Raw genomic sequence first — 19,779 nt, forward strand, 5'->3', positions numbered from 1 at the left:
GGGAGGCAGACAGACTCATGCTAGTGCAGCTTGAGCCAATGCACTAAAAATAGCAGTGTGAACACTGCACAACTGGCTTTGGCTAGCCACCAGAGTCCAAGCCTACCTGACCCTCTGGGTCCAAGCTCAGGTGGCTAGCCCAAGCTGCTGCCAGTGCCACAACATCCACACTGCTATTTTTAGCACACTAGCCTGAGCTGAGCAAACATGAGTCTAACTGCACTGGGCATCCCACCTCCAAACAGCAGTGCAGACATAAACATCATTTCCGTGCTAGGTATGTGGCTCCAAAGTGCTGTGATTATCAGAACTGAAAAGGTGAAAGATTGGTAGAAGCAACAATGACATAGGATTGACCTTCAGCTGCCTTTTGAGATATGACTCCAACAGGGATATACTGAGATAGGCAAACTCCCTAACTCTGAAACTCAGAAAAGCAAGTTAGCACAGCGAGTGTTGGCACAAACCCCTTCAAATCAAAAATAGGAATGAAGACAGAAGGGCCCCCCTCTCAACTATGAGGCTTAAGATGTGGAAGAGAGACACACATTCTGCTTGCAAATCACTGAACTGGTCTCCAGGAAAAAGTAGCACCTAAATATTTATGTAATGGAGGGCAAAGACAAACCAAGGTGCCGAATATGTGCTGGAATGCTGTCGGCCAGTGCTCCTTGCTCTGAAAGTAGTGGGATGCACATTGATCACTAGCTAGTATGGGTTTCAGGTCTTCTCACACTATCCTCCTCCCTCATTGAGCAGTAGATTTTGTACTGCACTACCAATCCAGAGCCATCCAGTCCCACCCAATCCCCAAGCAGTGTTATCCTAAGTCCTTCAAATCAGAGTAATGGCTTTGATTTTATAAAAATAGGCAGATTTCAGATGATGCACTCATCATTTATTGATAACTGATTAATGAGAGAAAGAGAAATGCTTAAAATTCAATCACAAACTAAATGGAACCTTCAAAGTTAGGTCTCCATTCTCCCCCGCCCCCCAAAAGAGAGTATTTCTTAAATTCCATAAGGTTAACCCTGGAGTGTCTACTTAAAAGAAATGGTATACTACTTTTTGATTCAATAGTTATCAATTTTAAAACCTACTTCTATCATAGGCTTTGGCACTATTTGTTCAATGGACAAAATACACCTAAATAATGTAAAAATATTTATTCAACCTAATCCAATGTGGTTATAATTAATACTAAAAAGATTTTACAATACAGCAACAAAAGTAGTAACTCTCTGCCACTAAGTTTAAATCATTTTATACTCCTTTTATAATCATCTGATTTACAACAGGTTCAAAGAAGACAGCTTTCCTACGGAACAAAATGTCAAAACAAATATTTTGCACGATTAAATTCTGCATGAGACTTTAAAAACCAGTTATAAAGTGGTTGGAAATCTATACAGTGAAGACCACTGAAAAGTCTTCTTGTACTGAGGAATTCTGCAAGAAATATGTATTACATTGGTTGAAAACTTATATTACAGAAAATCAGAGGCTGCTGCTGTGTACATAAATATATAAAAAAGTCAGACCAATCTTTGAGACCAACATAATCAGCAGATTTACAAGATTATAGTAATTTATCAATAATTTTAGCAAGAATCTCAAATCAGCTATGCATGTATAATTTTCAACAACTGTAGTTTCTGAATACTTGTTGGCCATGTATATACTTTTTATACATTTCTAAAATATTACATTCTATATTTAAAGGTAACACATAAAAAAAGGTACCACATTTTTAAGTGTCACTAACATACGTTATTGCAATTAGACATGAAGTCCACTCTATAGTTGCTTCATTTGTGGTGAAAAGCAACATTTACTTACCAATACTTCACTATGAGGAATGCTTACCCTTCTCCATGCATTTGACATACTATCATGAATAATAATAAAAAAAAAGGAAACTTTAAGAATCAGAACTTTAAAAAAAAAAATCATTCAACTGTTATGCACAGAGAACTGCAATTACTGTAAATCCAGGCTAAGTCTTGCATTAATATGAAATGGCCACATTGTTTGTCAAACAGGACTCAGAATTAACACTAACATTGTAATTAGTAATTGCTAATTTCAATTGAAAAATGTGGAGTTATGAACAAGTAAAATTACTGATTAAGTGCTAGTGTCTCCCTTTTTGACATGACACTAAAAACTGCATTTTTACAATAGGCTTTTACTGTTGCAATCAATTATCTTAATTGATTAGAGAATTAAGTTTTATCCTTTAGTCTGTGTACTGACTGATGAGAATCAAGTTACCTTCTCATTGTCCAATGCTCGCTAGTCTCTACTATAATTTATTTGAGTAGTTAATTGCATAATCACAAAGGAACTCTCAAAATACAATCTACTATTACTAAACAGCTGTTCTAATTACAAAAATAAGTGATTGAAATTCACTTCCCCAAATAATTTCTCTAGAGGTGGATCTAATAATAATAGTTACAAGACAGCAAAGGAGCCATGACAGCAATACTAGACATTGCAGACAATACAATTAGATAGTAGCAAAATTAGCTGGAAGCCATGTACTAGCTCATACTCTAGGTGGTCAAAGTTGGCTTATGTGGACCCTTTAGAAAAGGATCAGTCTTCTGCTGGTCTATCCAATGTTGTGTGTACATTTTAGGCCTCTTATTTTACATCTATTGCAGAGCTTCAGCTGCGAACAAGGGAATCCTTATTGGCTAAAATCCAAGAAAAATTTCTCCTTGGCAATAACCTACTCAAACAAAATTTCTTAAAAAAAAAATCCCTCTGTGATATCCTTAGTGTTGAATTGGATGGTCTGTGTATGCAAATATTGTGCAGATACTTTATTAAGTGTACAAAAAATGGATTTGGATACAGTCTGTGCATTGATGAGCAACTGCACAATTTCATTTTTTTTTTAATTCAGCATATGTGATAGATTCAGATGCCTGCCTCTCACAAAGGAAATATACAAAAATGAGAACAAATCACATTCTTAGGTTCAGTGATTACTGAGCGGATTTACCCTGCCACAAGAAAGTGCTTTATTATATTTGAAGAAAAAATAGGAGCAGCCACTTATCACAATTCTCCACTACTGTGCAATAACGATGGAATCTATACATCAAGAGAATCTGGTAGATGAGATTGTATGACAGCTGGAGATCACAGCCTTATGCTCCTTCTTGCTCAGGGTAATTTAAAATTTTGCGGTGAGCTTGACGTAAATATTGCTGCTGTTTGAAGTAAACTTTAAAAGCTCCTTTTATAGCAACAAAAGCAATTCCACCCTGAAATAAAGAGAAATTTTTAAGATTTACAGAACAAGTTCAGCATCACATCTTATCATAGTTTTCTTCTTAGTTGTAAAAAAGGTCAAAAAATAATCAAGAAATATTTCCTTTGAAGTTAAGCTAATTAGAACAATTATGAATGAATACATGAGGCAAATTTTCTGTCACAATAGAATACTACAAATGTTCATGTTACATAAAGATTACATGCTGGGTTTATAAATAATTTTGGAAACTTTTATTCACTTATGAGTTTTGACAAAAAATGAAAACCCATCATATTAAATAACGAGACATTTTCCCAGAATATATAATAAACACACTAATTAACAGTCCCACTAAAAACTAATCAGAACTTGAAAAATCCACTTTTTAGGGGCATTTAGGGAACTTCCTCTGGCAAATACAGAAGGGATCAAAAACCATCAATTTCTGTAAAACTTAAGTTTTCATTAAAGATATGGCTTTAGTCCTCATGCTTGTAAAAACCCTTCCAACACATGAACAGATCTCAAGTGATCTTCTTTAGGTCTTTTCCACACAGGGGGTTTAGTCCACACTAACTTGAGTTATTCTGGTGTGAAAATGCCTGCATACATAAGATGCAATTCGTTAGAGCGCACTAACTTTGCATTTAATGCAAGCCTTGGAGTCCTCTTTCAAACCATACTGAGTTCAATGTGAATTGAGTTAGGGCCATGCACTGCTTTGACAGTCCTCAAACTGCTCTCCCCCACTCTTTTGCAGATGTCTTTTGTGGAGATAGGTTTCAGCGTGATAGTCATGTTAGTCTGTATCAGAAAAACAACGAGGAGTACTTCTAGCACTTAGAGACTAACAAATTTATTTGGGCATAAGCTTTTGTGGGCTAAAACCCACTTCATCAGATGCATGGAATGGAAAAAAACAGACAGGTATATATCTCTTTATCTGAGTGCTCTCCACTGCTCTAGGGTCAAATTGACTGGATGCCCACTCCAACCTTTTAAAAACTGGCATGGGGCCAGGACCAAGGCTGAGGCGGGGAGCAGAGCTACATCCGGCTGCGGGCCCAGCTGCTGCCTCCACCCTCTGGCCATGGCTTCGTCCCAGGCCCCACTCCGGACTCCAGACCCGTCCCCAGCTCCAGCCCCCACCCCCTTAACTCCTGTCCGCGTTCCCCCCTGCAGCCGTAGCCTCACTCCCGGCCCTGGCTCTGGGGGAGAGGGGCGGGGACAAGAGTAAGGGGGGCATGACCCTCAAAAGTTTGGAGATCAAGGCTTTAAAGATCAGTTTCATTGTTGTTTTAATTAAAGCTTTATTTATGGGTGTTATGTAACAAGCTGTTTAATAATATAGTCCATTAAAAATTCATTCATAGAGAGTCCACAATGCATGGTACATACCAAAAAAAGTAAATTTTGCATGTCCTAAGATACAATAAGGAGTTCCACAACGTGCCACTTCTACCACCCATCAAAGAGCCTGCAATTCTCACACTCCATTCTGCTCACTCCTGCCTAGGATAACAGCTAGATGTACAGCTGCACTTTGTCAGGCCTGAGACTCAAAGTAAGAGCAGTATGCAACCCTGATAGTACTGCCTTGCCGTTTCCATATTCTAGAGCAGGGGTGGCCAACCTGAACCTGAGAAGGAGCCAGAATTTACCAATGAGCATTGCCAAAGAGCCACAGTAATACATCAGCAGCCCCCCGTCAGCTCCTCCCCTAACCCCTAGTGTCTCCCACCTGCCAGCAGCACCGCCGATCAGCACCTAACTCTCCATCCCTGAGCCTCCTGCCCGCCGCGATCAGCAGTTTTGTCATGTGCAGGAGGCTCGGGGTGGGGGAGGAGGAGCAAGGGTGTGGCAGACTCAGGGGAAGGAGTGGAGTGGGGCTGGGGCATAGCCAGGGGTTGAGCATGTGAGCGCCCTGTAGCACATTGGAAAGTTGGCGCCTGTAGCTCCAGCTCCGGAGTTGGCGCCTATGCAAGGAGCCGCATATTAACTTCTGAAGAGCCGCATGTAGCTCCAGAGCCACAGGTTGGTCACCTCTGTTCTAAATGCTGCCTGTTCAAAAAGTTGGAGCAAGTCTCTGCACCTCAGCCTCCCACCAGCCATTAATGCTTTTTCTCTTACTCTCAGAAATATTGTGCAAAATACAACATGCAGCTATCTTCTTGGGCAAGGTTTTTCTTACAACTTCCAACCTAGCCCATAAACTGCACCATCTTCCTTTCAGATGCATGCTCCACTGTCATTCTGCAACTTGAGGGGATAGTTAAACAGTTCTGTCCTTCTGTCCCAGAAGCCAGTGAATGCCTTCATTAACCAGGGAAGCGGATAAGCCAGGTCTCCCAGGATAATGTCTATAGTGGGGGAAAATGTTCTTTATTCCTTAAGGTAAACAAAGCTGAGTTCTGAAAGATCCTAGCATCGTGGACCTTTCCAGACTATCCTGCATTTATTACTGTAAACCTGATATGGTGGTCAACCAGCCCTTGGTGCACCATGGAGCAATACCCTTTCAGTTTATAAACGCTGAGAGGCCTGGTGGAGGGAGCAAACGTTAGGCACATGGATCCCATGAACTGCCCCAATACAGTTTGGGAACCCCATGTGTGAAAAGCCATCAATCTCCCGAGCATTACCACCAACCTTTATAACCTGGTGCAACAGTACCTTATGCATGGCACCACATACTTGCATGACAACAGCCCCAACAGTCAATCTCCCTACATCAAAATTGGGTTGACTATGAACAGGTGAGGGGAGGGCTCCTGTCTCATACTGAGAATGAGGGGCGATCAACAGGTTATCTCAAGTGCTTATATATGAATGCACAAAGCCTTAGAAACAAGCAGGGAGAACTGGAGGTCCTGGTGATGTCAAGGAATTATGACGTGATTGGAATAACAGAGACTTGGTGGGATAACTCACATGACTGGAGTACTGTCATGGATAGTTATAAACTGTTCAGGAAGGACAGGCAGGGCAGAAAAGGTGGGGGAGTAGCACTGTATGTAAGGGAGCAGTATGACTGCTCAGAGCTCCGGTACGAAACTGCAGAAAAACCTGTGTCTCTGGATTAAGTTTAGAAGTGTGAGCAACCAAAGTGATGTAGTGGTGGGAGTCTGCTATAGACCACCAGACCAGTGGGATGAGGTAGATGAGGCTTTCTTCCGGCAGCTCGCAGAAACTACTAGATCGCACGTCCTGGTTCTCATGGGTGACTTTAATTTTCCTGATATCTGCTGGGAGAGCAATACAGCGGTGCATAGACAATCCAGGAAGTTTTTGGAAAGCGTAGGGGACAATTTCCTGGTGCAAGTGCTAGAGGAGCCAACTGGGGGGGAGCTTTTCTTGGCCTGCTGCTAACAAACTGGGAAGAATTAGTGGGGGAAGCAAAAGTGGATGGGAATCTGGGAGGCAGTGACCATGAGTTGGTTGAGTTCAGGATCCTGACGCAGGGAAGAAAGGTAAGCAGCAGGATATGGACCCTGGATTTCAGGAAAGCAGACTTCGACTCCCTCAGGGAACGGATGGGTAGGAACCCCTGGGGGACTAACATGAAGGGGAAAGGAGTCCAGGAGAGCTGGCTGTATTTCAAGGAATCCCTGTTGAGGTTACAGGGACAAACCATCCCGATGAGTCGAAAGAATAGTAAATATGGCAGGCGACCAGCTTGGCTTAACGGTGAAATCCTAGCGGATCTTAAACATAAAAAAGAAGCTTACAAGAAGTGGAAGGTTGGACATATGACCAGGGAAGAGTATAAAAATATTGCTCGGGCATGTAGGAATGAAATCAGGAGGGCCAAATCGCACCTGGAGCTGCAGCTAGCAAGAGATGTCAAGAGTAACAAGAAGGGTTTCTTCAGGTATGTTGGCAACAAGAAGAAAGCCAAGGAAAGTGTGGGCCCCTTAATGAATGAGGGAGGCAACCTAGTGACAGAGGATGTGGAAAAAGCTAATGTACTCAATGCTTTTTTTGCCTCTGTCTTCACTAACAAGGTCAGCTCCCAGACTGCTGCGCTGGGCATCACAACATGGGGAATAGATGGCCAGCCCTCTGTGGAGAAAGAGGTGGTTAGGGACTATTTAGAAAAGCTGGACGTGCACAAGTCCATGGGGCGGACGAGTTGCATCCGACAGTGCTAAAGGAATTGGCGGCTGTGATTGCAGAGCCATTGGCCATTATCTTTGAAAACTCGTGGCGAACGGGGGAAGTCCCAGATGACTGGAAAAAGGCTAATGTAGTGCCAATCTTTAAAAAAGGGAAGAAGGAGGATCCTGGGAACTACAGGCCAGTCAGCCTCACCTCAGTCCCCGGAAAAATCATGGAGCAGGTCCTCAAAGAATCAATCCTGAAGCACTTACACGAGAGGAAAGTGATCAGGAACAGTCAGCATGGATTCACCAAGGGAAGGTCATGCCTGACTAATCTAATCACCTTCTATGATGAGATTACTGGTTCTGTGGATGAAGGGAAAGCAGTGGATGTATTTTTCTTGACTTTAGCAAAGCTTTTGACACGGTCTCCCACAGTATTCTTGTCAGTAAGTTAAAGAAGTATGGGCTGGATGAATGCACTATAAGGTGGGTAGAAAGTTGGCTAGATTGTCGGGCTCAACGGGTAGTGATCAATGGCTCCATGTCTAGTTAGCAGCCAGTGTCAAGTGGAGTGCCCCAGGGGTCGGTCCTGGGGCTGGTTTTGTTCAATATCTTCATAAATGATCTGGAGGATGGTGTGGATTGCACTCTCAGCAAATCTGCGGATGATACTAAACTGTGAGGAGTGGTAGATACGCTGGAGGGCAGGGATAGGATACAGAGGGACCTAGACAAATTGGAGGATTGGGCCAAAAGAAATCTGATGAGGTTCAATAAGGATAGATGCAGGGTCCTGCACTTAGGACAGAAGAACCCAAGGCACAGCTACAGACTAGGGACCGAATGGCTAGGCAGCAGTTCTGCGGAAAAGGACCTAGGGGTGACAGTGGACGAGAAGCTGGATATGAGTCAGCAGTGTGCCCTTGTTGCCAAGAAGGCCAATGGCATTTTGGGATGTATAAGTAGGGGCGTAGCGAGCAGATCGAGGGACGTGATCGTTCCCCTCTATTTGACATTGCTGAGGCCTCATCTGGAGTACTCTGTCCAGTTTTGGGCCCCACACTACACGAAGGATGTGGATAAATTGGAGAGAGTCCAGCGAAGGGCAACAAAAATGATTAGGGGTCTGGAACACATGACTTAAGAGGAGAGGCTGAGGGAACTGGGATTGTTTAGTCTGCAGAAGAGAAGAATGAGGTGAGATTTGATAGCTGCTTTCAACTACCTGAGAGGTGGTTCCAGAGAGGATGGTTCTAGACTATTCTAGGTGGTAGAAGAGGACAAAACGAGGAGTAATGGTCTCAAGTTGCAGTGGGGGAGGTTTAGGTTAGATATTAGGAAAAACTTTTTCACTAAGAGGGTGGTGAAACACTGGAATGCGTTACCTAGGAGGTGGTAGAATCTCCTTCCTTAGAAGTTTTTAAGGTCAGGCTTGACAAAGCCCTGGCTGGGATGATTTAATTGGGGATTGGTCCTGCTTTGAGCAGGGGGTTGGACTAGATGACCTCCTGAGGTCCCTTCCAACCCTGATATTCTATGATTCTATGATTAAGCAACCTTTATAGGTGACCAACTTACAGATGGCAATGGCGACCAGCTTCTCCATGGGTACAGGGCACTGTATGTTGTGTGATAGACCCAGGCCAGTTGGGTACAGGAGAGTAGTAGAAGGCAGATATACTGGCCATTGGATAAGCAGTTTTCTGTTCCCTGACTGACCAGAGCAGGGGCTGCTCCAGGCTAGGGTGGACACATGACTTCAATTTGCCTGCAAAGAGTCAGTTGAACCCGTTAGGCTAATGAGAACACCTGTCTCCAATTAAGGCCCCATTGGCTTAAAAGGGCTCACTCCAGTCAGGCCGAGGAGAGGAAGTGCGGCTGAAGGGCTGGGTAATGAAGACACCCTCAAGCCACTGGAAAGGGAGCCCAAAGGTAAGGGTGAAGAACACGTTAAGAGAGAAGCGGGGGAGCTGTGGGGAAGTGGCCCAAGGAAATGTAGCAACTCTGGCAGGGAAAGGTTGGCTGCCAATAGCTGCTGCCATTAGGGTCCCTGGGCTGGAACCCAGAGCAGAGGGCGGACCCAGGTTCCCCCCAACCAGCCACTACAGAAACACCTCCTGGGAGGGGAAGACAGGTCCCTGTCAAGACAGGAGGCTAAACTGTTCTGGAATAAGCCTGTAGGGACAACAGAGACAGAGTTCTCTCACCAACCTCCTTGCTGGCTTATGATGAAAAGGGCTCAGTAAATTGTACCCTGGCCCCAGAGAGAGAAGGGCTATGTGGAGGATCACAATAAGCCTCTGAGGCTGACAAACAGCCTGGAAGCGCGGGACTCACGGGGACAAGGCTGGAGCTCTGCCACAGTTGGTACAGTGTTGCTGCAGCTCTGGGGCTAGTTCAGCACAGATTTAAAAAAAAAAAAAAAAAATCTTCAGTGTCCTGAAATTCTCTCCCTATTCCTGGTCATCCCAGATCTGCAGAACAATCCTTTCCCAGGGATTGATGCTGGGTTCCCAAGCCCAGCAATGGCGCTGCACTATGTAAAGCTGCTCCAGGAACAGCTCACGTAGTAGTAGTTCAGTGTCCTCCTCTTCTTCCTCTGCTATTGCTGAAGCTACAGTTGTCCCATCATCTGCTCAGTGGTGTGGTAGGTGAAGACCAAAATTGAAGCCACTTGGCTTCAAGAGCTCAAAATAAAGCCTAAGCAGCTTACGTGTGTTTGTGGTTGTCAGCATAGTGGCACAGAGCATTGATTGCTAGGTCCATGATGGCCAACAGCAATTTGAAAATGGCACTAGCCCCCGACAAAGAGACAAAGCATAGGATGGAGAGAGTGGAATCATGGGGCTGGTTTTTTAATCTGACCTCAAGCCACAGAATTTTACTGGCTTCCACCTGACTTCTGCTATGCATCCCACAACGTGAGGTGAGACAAATCCCAGAATGAACACTGCTCAACAGCAAAGACACAGGACCACGGCATACCCTCCCATGCCACGCACTTCCTACATAGCAATTAACTGCCATGGGTGCACAATGATGCAAATTGAAAGAGGGCACAGCCCTGTGTACATAATTAGTACGGCTTATATATAGTATACCAAATAGCGCATGTCAACTCAGTGTGAGCTAAACCCCCCATGAAGACAAAGTCTTAGTCTGTTCTAGTGGCTCTGCTGCTGTTGGTCATAGCTTTCCCAAACCAAAGTAGGAGCACAAAAATTGACAAGGCTTTGAAGTGATTTTACTGTTGGTATTGAGAAGGATAGTGGCTGGTGTGGCAGAGAAACCAGTGAAACAGACAAGCATATCAGTCTCATTAACAGCTGCTTTTGGGGAGGTCATGAGCAGAAGCAGCAGGCACTTGAGTTATTCATAAGGGAGGATCCCTCAGCTCCCTGCTCTCCCTCCCGCAACAGCAGGCAGCAAGCTTTGGGTGGGGGAAGAGATTATTCTCTCTCTTGTTCAGACACCAAAGCAGTAAGGGAATCCAATTTATACACTTACTATTCAGAAACAAAGAGGCACATTCCTGTGACCAGACCCTACACACTGGGCCTTTCACCAGGGCTTTTCCCCTGGAAGTCACTGGTGGGTCCCCTCCCCATCACCCTCTGTCTACTTTATTTAGATCTTTGACTTGTAGGTTTTTTTTGTTTGTCTGTTTTTAAGTCCTGTCTAGGATTCTGGGTCCAGATTAATTTACCATTTTAGATTAAATTACATTGGTGATTCCAGCCCACTGTCTAGACCAGGGGTTCTCAAACTTCATTGCACCATGATCCCCTTCTGTCAACAAAAACTACTACATGACCCCAGGAGGGGGGGGGACCTGAAGCCTGAGCCCCGCTGTCCCGGGTGCAGGGACATGGGGGGACAAAGCCTGAGCCCCACCACCCAGCGCAGGAGGGCCCAAAGCCCCACTGCTCCATGAGGGGGGGAGGGAGCCAAAGCTGAAGCCCAAGGACTTCAATCCCAGGTGGGAGGCCTGTAACCTGAGCCCCGCCACCCAGGGCTGAAGCCCTTCAGCTTCGGTTCCAGCCCATGGCAGTGGAGCTCAGGCTTCAACTACAGCCCTAGCAAGTCTAACACCAGCTCTGGCGACCCCATAAAACGGGGTCGCAACCCACTTTCGAGTCCCAACCCACAGTTTGAGAACTGCTGCTCTAGACAAGGCATCTTGAAAATACTCATCCTATGAAAAAGCACATCAGTCAACTACCATTCTAAATTCTACTTCCATGTACGTTCCTTTTACCTTCTGCTCACACAGAATATTTACTACAACTCCATATACCATTATTATTGCCATTTCTGAAAAACATTCTTCTTAAATCATCTTACCAGGATTGTCCTTTGTAAATTAGAATTAACACTGCTGAACATCAGCTTGCCAACTATGGTGGCAATGGTTGGAAAAACAAGAGCTCCACACAGAATACGAGTAGCAGAGACGTGATCTGCTAGTGGGTTGGCCTCAGCTGGAATACGAGGAACAGGACATCCAATTCCTAGAGAAAAATCATATTGCCAACTAACAAACTAAAGAAGACTTAAAACTTTGTTTTCATTATGAATCTAGCCTTTCAAATCTAATTAGTTTTCTACAATCTAACAATTTTATTATAAAGCATCCCTCTCTCCAGTAAGTATTCTATTTCTATTAAATGAGGAAATTATTTTTAAGCATCAACTTTTAGCTTTTCACACTAAAATTTCAATTATAGTTCTTTTATTTTAATATTTTCACTACAATGGAGCATAGAGGCCTCAGAGTTCAGGGCCCTATTGGGCTAGGCACTGTACAATCACACAGTAAGAGACAGTCCCTGCCTTTAAGATCATATAATCAAAATAAACTAGACAAAGGGTCAAAGGGAAAGGAGCATTATTATCCCCATTACAGATAGGGAAACTGCCCTCGACACCCCACCTCGCCTGGGCAGAGCACAGACTTCATATTTCATTTAGATTTAATTGCATTACCTGGAAATATACTATTCAGAATTTGCAGTTTGTTAGAATATTTGCGCCACAGTCTGAGCACATAGTCTTCCCAGCGAATCATCTTGCCCAGTATCAGCATGACTGGGATGGTAGGAAGTCCAATCAAAAGAAATAAAGGATCAGCTCTCTCCATGACATCAAGACCTTCTTTATGACCTACAACCTGTGAAATGTTCAAAAAGTTTTAGTGTCAGATGGTTATTGTGCAGTGGACATACTTTAAGCGTCTAGTTCTGAAAGATTTTACTGGTTTGTATTGAACTATCTAGGCATCTAAATTTTAAAATAATCCTATTAAAAATTTTACCTGAAGCTTAAATCTCTCATGTGGTGCCCTTCACTGCTTATCATATTTGCTGTTGGTGAGTTACCAGTTCTTGCCTGACTCATCTGGCATTAGTGAGTCATTACATAATTAATTCCTTCTTACCCAGAAAGGGGCAGATGTGCTTCTCCATATACTTACTCCTAGTGATGTTTATATAGAAATAACGTAAAGTCTCTGAGATATTTTAAAGCTACCTTATAGTACAATAGCATGTTTTCTAAAATCCCCAGAAGGTCACATAACTTTGGAAAGATTAATTTTAATTCTGAGATTTAAAATTGCTCAGCCGCTATGATTTAAGAATACAAATCAATAGCTGAATCTTCTGATTAATGGCCTGAGATACTATTTAGAAGTAGAGCATGAGAGAGGGCATACTAGTGATGTGTATTCCTTCTCTGTGCATCATAAAAAAAAAAAAATCTATTTTCCCACTATGACAACACCAGTTGCACATGCAGCTTCTTATGTAAATGAGCATTTTTTAAAACTAAGGTTAACATCTGATACCATGCAACAAAAACAGCAATTATACTTCTAATTCTGTATGCTACATACTAATCTAAAATAAAAGATTTACCTTTATTTGGACTTGGTAATTTTATTACTGACGGTTTAAAATAATTTCTTAGTGCAACAGTAAAATCTGATTTTTTTGCAGTGTCAAAACTACAATTAAGGTCACACTTAAGCCTCATGGTAAAAAGTGACTAGTAGTATATTTTTAGCAACATGTCACAAGCCAACTATCCCTATTTAAGAGTATTTAATGTCATGCATTTTATCTGGTGTGGGTCAAGACCAGCCAAGCCAACTGTCAGACTAAGTGCTCTCGTCTTGTTTCAACAAGAAAAAGACTTGAAATGCTCTATTCATTCAAAAGGCTCAAATCTCTACTCAGATTTAAATACTTGTTAAGATACAGGCACATGTTCAAAAACACACAATTTTGTAGACAGTCTTGAGAGTAGACTTTTGATAGGTTGAGAACTGAGAGACATTAAATTTTGAAAATTGTACCTGTCCTCTGGGTCTTGTGTGGCAAAACTGACCAAGGCTGCTACCATCACTGATGCACCTCTAGAAAGAATGAACTTTTGCATGACCTTCAAATGATAGTCCAAGCAGAGCGCAAAAGCGAGAAATGTAACGAGCACTGGTTGTCTTAGACACCAACTGTCCTAGTATGTTTGTATCAAAACAAATAAGCAGCATAGGCTTTATTTGGTAGAACACAGAGAACAGACTGTTTAAGATCACTTAAAAAAACAAAAACAGAAATAGAGCTTCAGTAGAATGGGTGTGATGGCAGGTAGGAAAATATTGTGATAATAAATAGCTGCAGTGTGACTCTCAACAGCACTTCTAGAAGTTTTTTTTTTCAGTTAAGTATGAAAGTCTACTTTATTCTTCCAAAATTTTTTGAAGGGTGCATCAGTCACCACAGCCTGTAATACTGATATTAGCTGAAGTTACTGCGGCCCAAAAAATTCTAAATGAGTAAAATTAATTCTTAGAGCATCAAAGACATGCATGAAGAATTTGTCTTCAGCTTTGTGACCAACCTCCTCCCAACTGAGAGTTAACTAGAAGACTCTTATCCTGCTCCTCAACTTCCTCTCCCACCCCAAGGATCCAAGCCTCTTATTCTCTCTCTTCTGGTTCACTATGTCCCTTCCCCATGGGGCTACAATAGTTTCAGAAGTGCCTACCTGCTTTATTTCTTACTGGCCCAGCAATCCAGTGAAGTAGCACTGTTTGCTCCATATCGATTCCAACCCAGCTGTAGTTGAATATCTGCAACTCAGGGCTTGTCTACACTACCTGCCCGGATCGGCGGGCAACGATCAATACAGCAGGGGTCGATTTATCACGTCTAGTATAGATGCGATAAATTGACCACTGAGCGCTCTCCTGTCGACTCCAGTACTCCACCGGAACGAGGAGCGCAAGCAGAGTTGACAGGAGAGTGTCAGCTGTTGACTTACCTCAGTAAATAGATCTAAGTATGTTGACTTCAGCTACGCTATTCACGTAGCTGAAGTTGTGTATCTTAGATTGACCTTGCATGGTAGTGTAGACAAGCCCTAACTTAGGCCTGGTCTACACTACGAACTTGGATCAGTACAGCTATGTCTCTCAAGGATGCAAAAAATCCACATCTCTGAGACACATAGCTATACAGACCTAACTCCTGGTGTAGACAGCACTAGGTCCACAGAAGAATTCTGTCGATCTAACTACTGCCTCTTGAGGAGGTGGAGTACCTACACTGACAAGAGAAGCCCTCCCGTTGACATAGGTTGTGTCTACACTGAAGCGCTGCAACATTTTAAGTGTAGACTTACTCTTAGTGCCTCTCTCCTCTGGCCCTCAGACAGAGGGAGAGGGATCTGACACTTAACAGGAGAGAGGTTACACTATCCATAACCAAGTGGCGCCTAGGAAGAGGAAAAGGGAGTGAGTGTGAATTCACTCTTCATACAATTCTAGACTGCCTCACCTTATAGCAAACAAAAACCTCACTGCTCCCCCAGCATAGTGCCCCCAACCTGCCATTCTCCCAATCAAGGACCACAAGATATCTTAAGAAATTAGCCAGTTCAGATTAAACACCTGGGATTTAGCCAATGTTTTAAGGATTAGACTCATACGTCATTCAGATTTAGGACTACCACTATGCTGTAGCTGTTTCTGCTGGGTTTATGCAGCCCCTTTACACTGGCAGAGCTATCATCAAAGGGATCCAAAATTAGGGCCCGAATCTGCCATTTACTGTATGCAAATAATACCTTCCATCCTGAAAGGGCCTTACAAGCATACACAGGTATGATAACAAAATTGTTCCACCTCCTGAGGTGGAGCACAGTAAAGATTTTAAAAGTACACAGCAACTCTACAAAAAACAGTTCAGGCCAGGAAGAAATAATAATAGTTAATGTGGCTAGTTAAATATTTAAGACTCACTTAGACTCTCTAGCTTGCCAACTTCATTTTAAAATTATATGTTTATGCTGTGCAATCTATTTGGTAGCAGCTACCATAAATAAATTTCTGAATCCTCTCTTAGTAAATAAAGATTGAAGTAAATCAAAACAAATGATCTAGCTCAATCACAAATTGTGGGCTTGATGTAGGAGTTACTGGGTAGAATTATTTGGATTGTATTAAGTCATCAGACGAGGTGATCATAATGGCCTTTCTGGCTGTAAATTCCGTGGAAGAGCTCATTTTGGTCTTGTCTAACGCAGATCATTTTTAGAAAAACTTTCCACCAAGTCAGTTGAATTGGGGTAGATCATGTGGGAAAACTCACATAGGCAAGATTAGCAGCCTCCAGCATTTTTGCTATGGTTAAAGTGCAGGTTTGCAGGAATGACAGAAAAGAAACAGCTTTTCATTTTAACTGAGTACGCTTGATGTGGAGTCACTGGGAGAAAGTAAACATGGAACCCCTCAATATGCTAGGAGTTTTTTGTTGTTGTTTTACATGAAGTGCAATTCTACTCTGGAAAGTGGATTTAAGTTCCCTTTGTACAACAAAGGCAATGGTAAAGCAGGATTTTCCACCCTGTCTTACCACCAGGCCTCAACCGTAAAGAGGCAGGATTCCATAAGTAAATATGAAGTTTTGTTTTCATGTCTGTTCAATCAATAGCCCCTTTATAGACTTCCAATTATTACTAATTTTGTAGGTGACACTTTTTCTCTAGGAAATAGACTGAGGTCAAGGACAACTTATTTCACAATGGGAAAACAGCCATCAGCAATAACAGCTTTCAGTCACTATTAACCATGCACTGGATTTGAGCAGGCAACTGGAAAAGCTCGATATTCTGTTACCAACCCTATAAACCATCCAATGCTTCAGTTTTTCAGTGCTCTGATTTTTTTTAAAAAATTACTTTGGACCCAAACTCAACAATTAAAAATAAAAGATTCACATTGTAAGTTCCATCACCATTAGAAAAGTTTGAACAAAACCAGCATGGCCAAGTCTGGACATAAATAGAATACATGGCCAGACCATCTTAAGGACCTAGCCAGAGACTGAGGTGGTCTCTGGCTAGGTCCTTAAGATGGTCTGGCCATGTATTCTATTTATGTCCAGAATGTGCTGAATCTGCAAGGAGACCGCATCCCTGTAGTCTTGTCATGATGATGAATATGATGGAAATGGTCAAAAAGTTCTCTTCATGCAAGTTAACATAGGAGACAGTTGGAATCCCTGTTGTACACATCAGTATCAGGCTACTGTTTTAGAATCTTCTACCAACGGTGCTTTTATAGTCCTTTCATATGTCAAGAAATCATTGCCTCTGAACTAAAGAATAGATGACACTAGTTACTCTGTGTCACACTCAGCTGGATGTATGTTTCTAAAGTTTCAGCTCTGAACTACCACCAGTTTTAAAATACAAAAGGAAAAAACTCAGCTAAGAGAATTTTAAGAAAATTATTTCAAAAGTAGTAACACAAGAAAAAAAAGTGAATTTGAACCTGCATCACTGTCACAGCTCCGTAGGTGACAGCTGTCCAGTAGATAGAGCCCACCATTATTCCTGCTGCAGCAAATGGACATGCCTTTGAGATCAGCCGATCTGCAAGGTCCAAGACATAAACAACTGGACCTACAACAGAAAGGAGAAGGATGTTTCAAAAAGGATATTGTAATAAAAAAGCAACAATTGTATATTATTGAGTAAACTGATTAATTTAGCAGACTTTAGAGTCACAATCGGAGTTTAAGGTCAGGGTGTCAGATGTCAGTTTAAGGTCAGATGTCACCAGAACATCTAGTCTGACCCCCTCTATATCACAGGCCCCCAAATGCCACCCCCACACAAGTCAAACAACCAGAATTAGACCAAAGCATTACAGCCCTCAGGAGACTATTGTGCGCCACACAGAGAACAGGAGGGACTGAGGTGCACCAATCCCCGAGGCCCCTGAAATGAACTGATTTAGTGAGATATACCCAGATGATCCTAGCACGTGACCCCTGCCCCATGCCACAGAAGGCTAAAAAGCCCTAGGTCCCTGTCAATTTGACGTGGGGGGAAATTTCTTCCCAACCCTGAATACGGTGATCAGGTAGACCCCGAGCACGTGAAAAAGTCAGACTCAAAACACATCAGGTATTCTTTAAAAAGGAGGAAATTTCAGTCAAGGGGGCAATAGCTCTAATAGTATTAACAGAAACTCTGGTTACAATAATGTGTACACAGACCACATACAACTTTACCTGATACTTCATCTGATAATCAGACGTAACATGTTTTATGTGATTCCAATAAAGTGTTACATGGTCTTCTGTATGTGCACAAGCAACAATTTTTAAATGACCTAGCCCTCCCATTGTACAGCTACATCTGCCATTTCTGGGAGCTTGGGATTTTTTTTTTTTTTAAATGTACTTAGCATTTCAGAGGAAGAAAACTACCGTAGATAATGTTTCAAACTCTGATCTCAGACTGCTTCTATTTCAATTTGAGAGGACCGTTCAAAAGACATTGTCAATTTGAAGTCTCCTTACTAATGGAAAATGGCATACTTGTTAGAAATGACTCCAAGATTGGAGAAACACCTTTTTCCCCCCTGCACTTTATTTTGTGCCTCTGATAGCACCGTGTGAATAAGCAGTTTCACCATTTTGTTGATGGTCAACTATTTCCAGACTGATGCACCACATGACGATATTGTTCCCCAGCACTGTTCAATGTGTGGGGGTGCTCATGTGCACTTTCTTCCCCCTGCAAGAGTTTGTATACCAGGAAGAGCCACAACAAAGCTGAAACAAACCTAAGAATATGTCCATATTACCATAAAAGGCCTGCGGGGTGGCATGGGTCAGCAGACTTGGGCTCATGGGGCTCAGGTTACAGGGCTACAAAATTGCAGAGTTGACATTCAGTCTCAGGCTGGAGTCACGAGGGGGAGGGTGCCAGAGCCCGGACACTATACCAAGCCTGAACAGCTACACTGCAATTCTAAAGGCTTGCAATCCAAGCCCGAGTCAGCTGATCTGGAGCAGTCATGGCTGTGCCATAGGTCTTATCACAACGTAGACATACCCAAAGAGGCCATAGACAGGTATGTGCACAGACAGAAAGGAGAAGAGTTTCTGAGAATATCTGGTGTTGCTTTCAGACTCACCATGTTTGGAATGAACTAGGACTAGATTTACATTTTACATATTTTAAAAAGCATGTAAAAGGACTTTCCCAAATAAGTCACTCTGCTTTTAACACACTAAATAAAGATTATGTATGCTGTAATTACTCTTCAAATACTACTGAACGTAGTCAATTTGCCTTTGGTGTAATATTTTTAACAGTAGTATCTGCATGAGGTTTGAACACTAATTCTGTCCTTAAAAATTCTATTGAAATACACTGGGAGCACTAATATATCAATGTATATTGTAAAATCTTCTAGAAATTTCTAGATGAAGAATGCCAATAATCAAGTCTTTGAAATCTGGTTTTACTATGCAGCAGATCATACCAAGATGAAATTTTCCTAATTGCTCAATAGGTATAAGTGAAAGTTCCATAAAATTATCCTTTCAACTTTATAGTATCTTTGAGACTTCTTAAAATAAAATCTGCACAACAAGCAGATTAATGACATACCAATACAAAACACAGTAATACACAAAGACTGAAGCAATGGCTCAGAGAAGTGTTAAATTGGTGATCAGCCACAACACCCCCCACTCTTACAGTATGCTGTAGTGGGACTCCTAGGGCCCTCCCGATCCTTTTGTTCTTCTTACAACTAAAGTGATGTTGGTCTAAACTGGAGAGCTCCAAATAAAAGGAAAGTGGGGGTGGGAAGTAGCACCATATAAAAAATGGTTACCTACCCTTCGTAACTGTTGCTCTTCGAGATGTGTTGGTCATTCCATTCTAGACGTGTGCGCGCACACATGCACAGTCAGATTTTTGCCTTTGCGGTATCTGTAGGGTCGGCTGTGGCGCCCCCTTGAGTGCAGCACCCATGCACTGGTATATAGATGCCGCTGACCCTACGTCCTCTCAGTTCCTTCTTACCAGCAACTCCAACAG

General features: G+C 42.5%; 1 protein-coding gene across 4 annotated transcripts in view; it reads right to left on the reverse strand.

Annotated features, from left to right (window-relative positions):
• Positions 1–876: 876 nt before the first annotated feature.
• The window catches only part of MARCHF5 (membrane associated ring-CH-type finger 5), a 74,812-nt gene continuing 55,909 nt past the window's right edge, over positions 877–19,779 (reverse strand). For all 4 annotated transcript variants that reach the window (XM_073353915.1, XM_073353912.1, XM_073353913.1 and 1 more), the window contains 4 exons: positions 17,210–17,340; positions 12,361–12,544; positions 11,719–11,885; positions 877–3,281 (listed from right to left, as the gene is read on the reverse strand). In XM_073353915.1, coding sequence (XP_073210016.1) covers positions 3,165–3,281; positions 11,719–11,885; positions 12,361–12,544; positions 17,210–17,340 — 599 coding nt within the window. In that variant the 3' untranslated portion in view covers positions 877–3,164. The remainder of the gene's footprint in view (positions 3,282–11,718; positions 11,886–12,360; positions 12,545–17,209; positions 17,341–19,779) is intronic.

Source organism: Lepidochelys kempii, chromosome 7 (genome assembly GCF_965140265.1).
Source record: "Lepidochelys kempii isolate rLepKem1 chromosome 7, rLepKem1.hap2, whole genome shotgun sequence".
Lineage (NCBI taxonomy): Eukaryota > Metazoa > Chordata > Testudines > Cheloniidae > Lepidochelys > Lepidochelys kempii.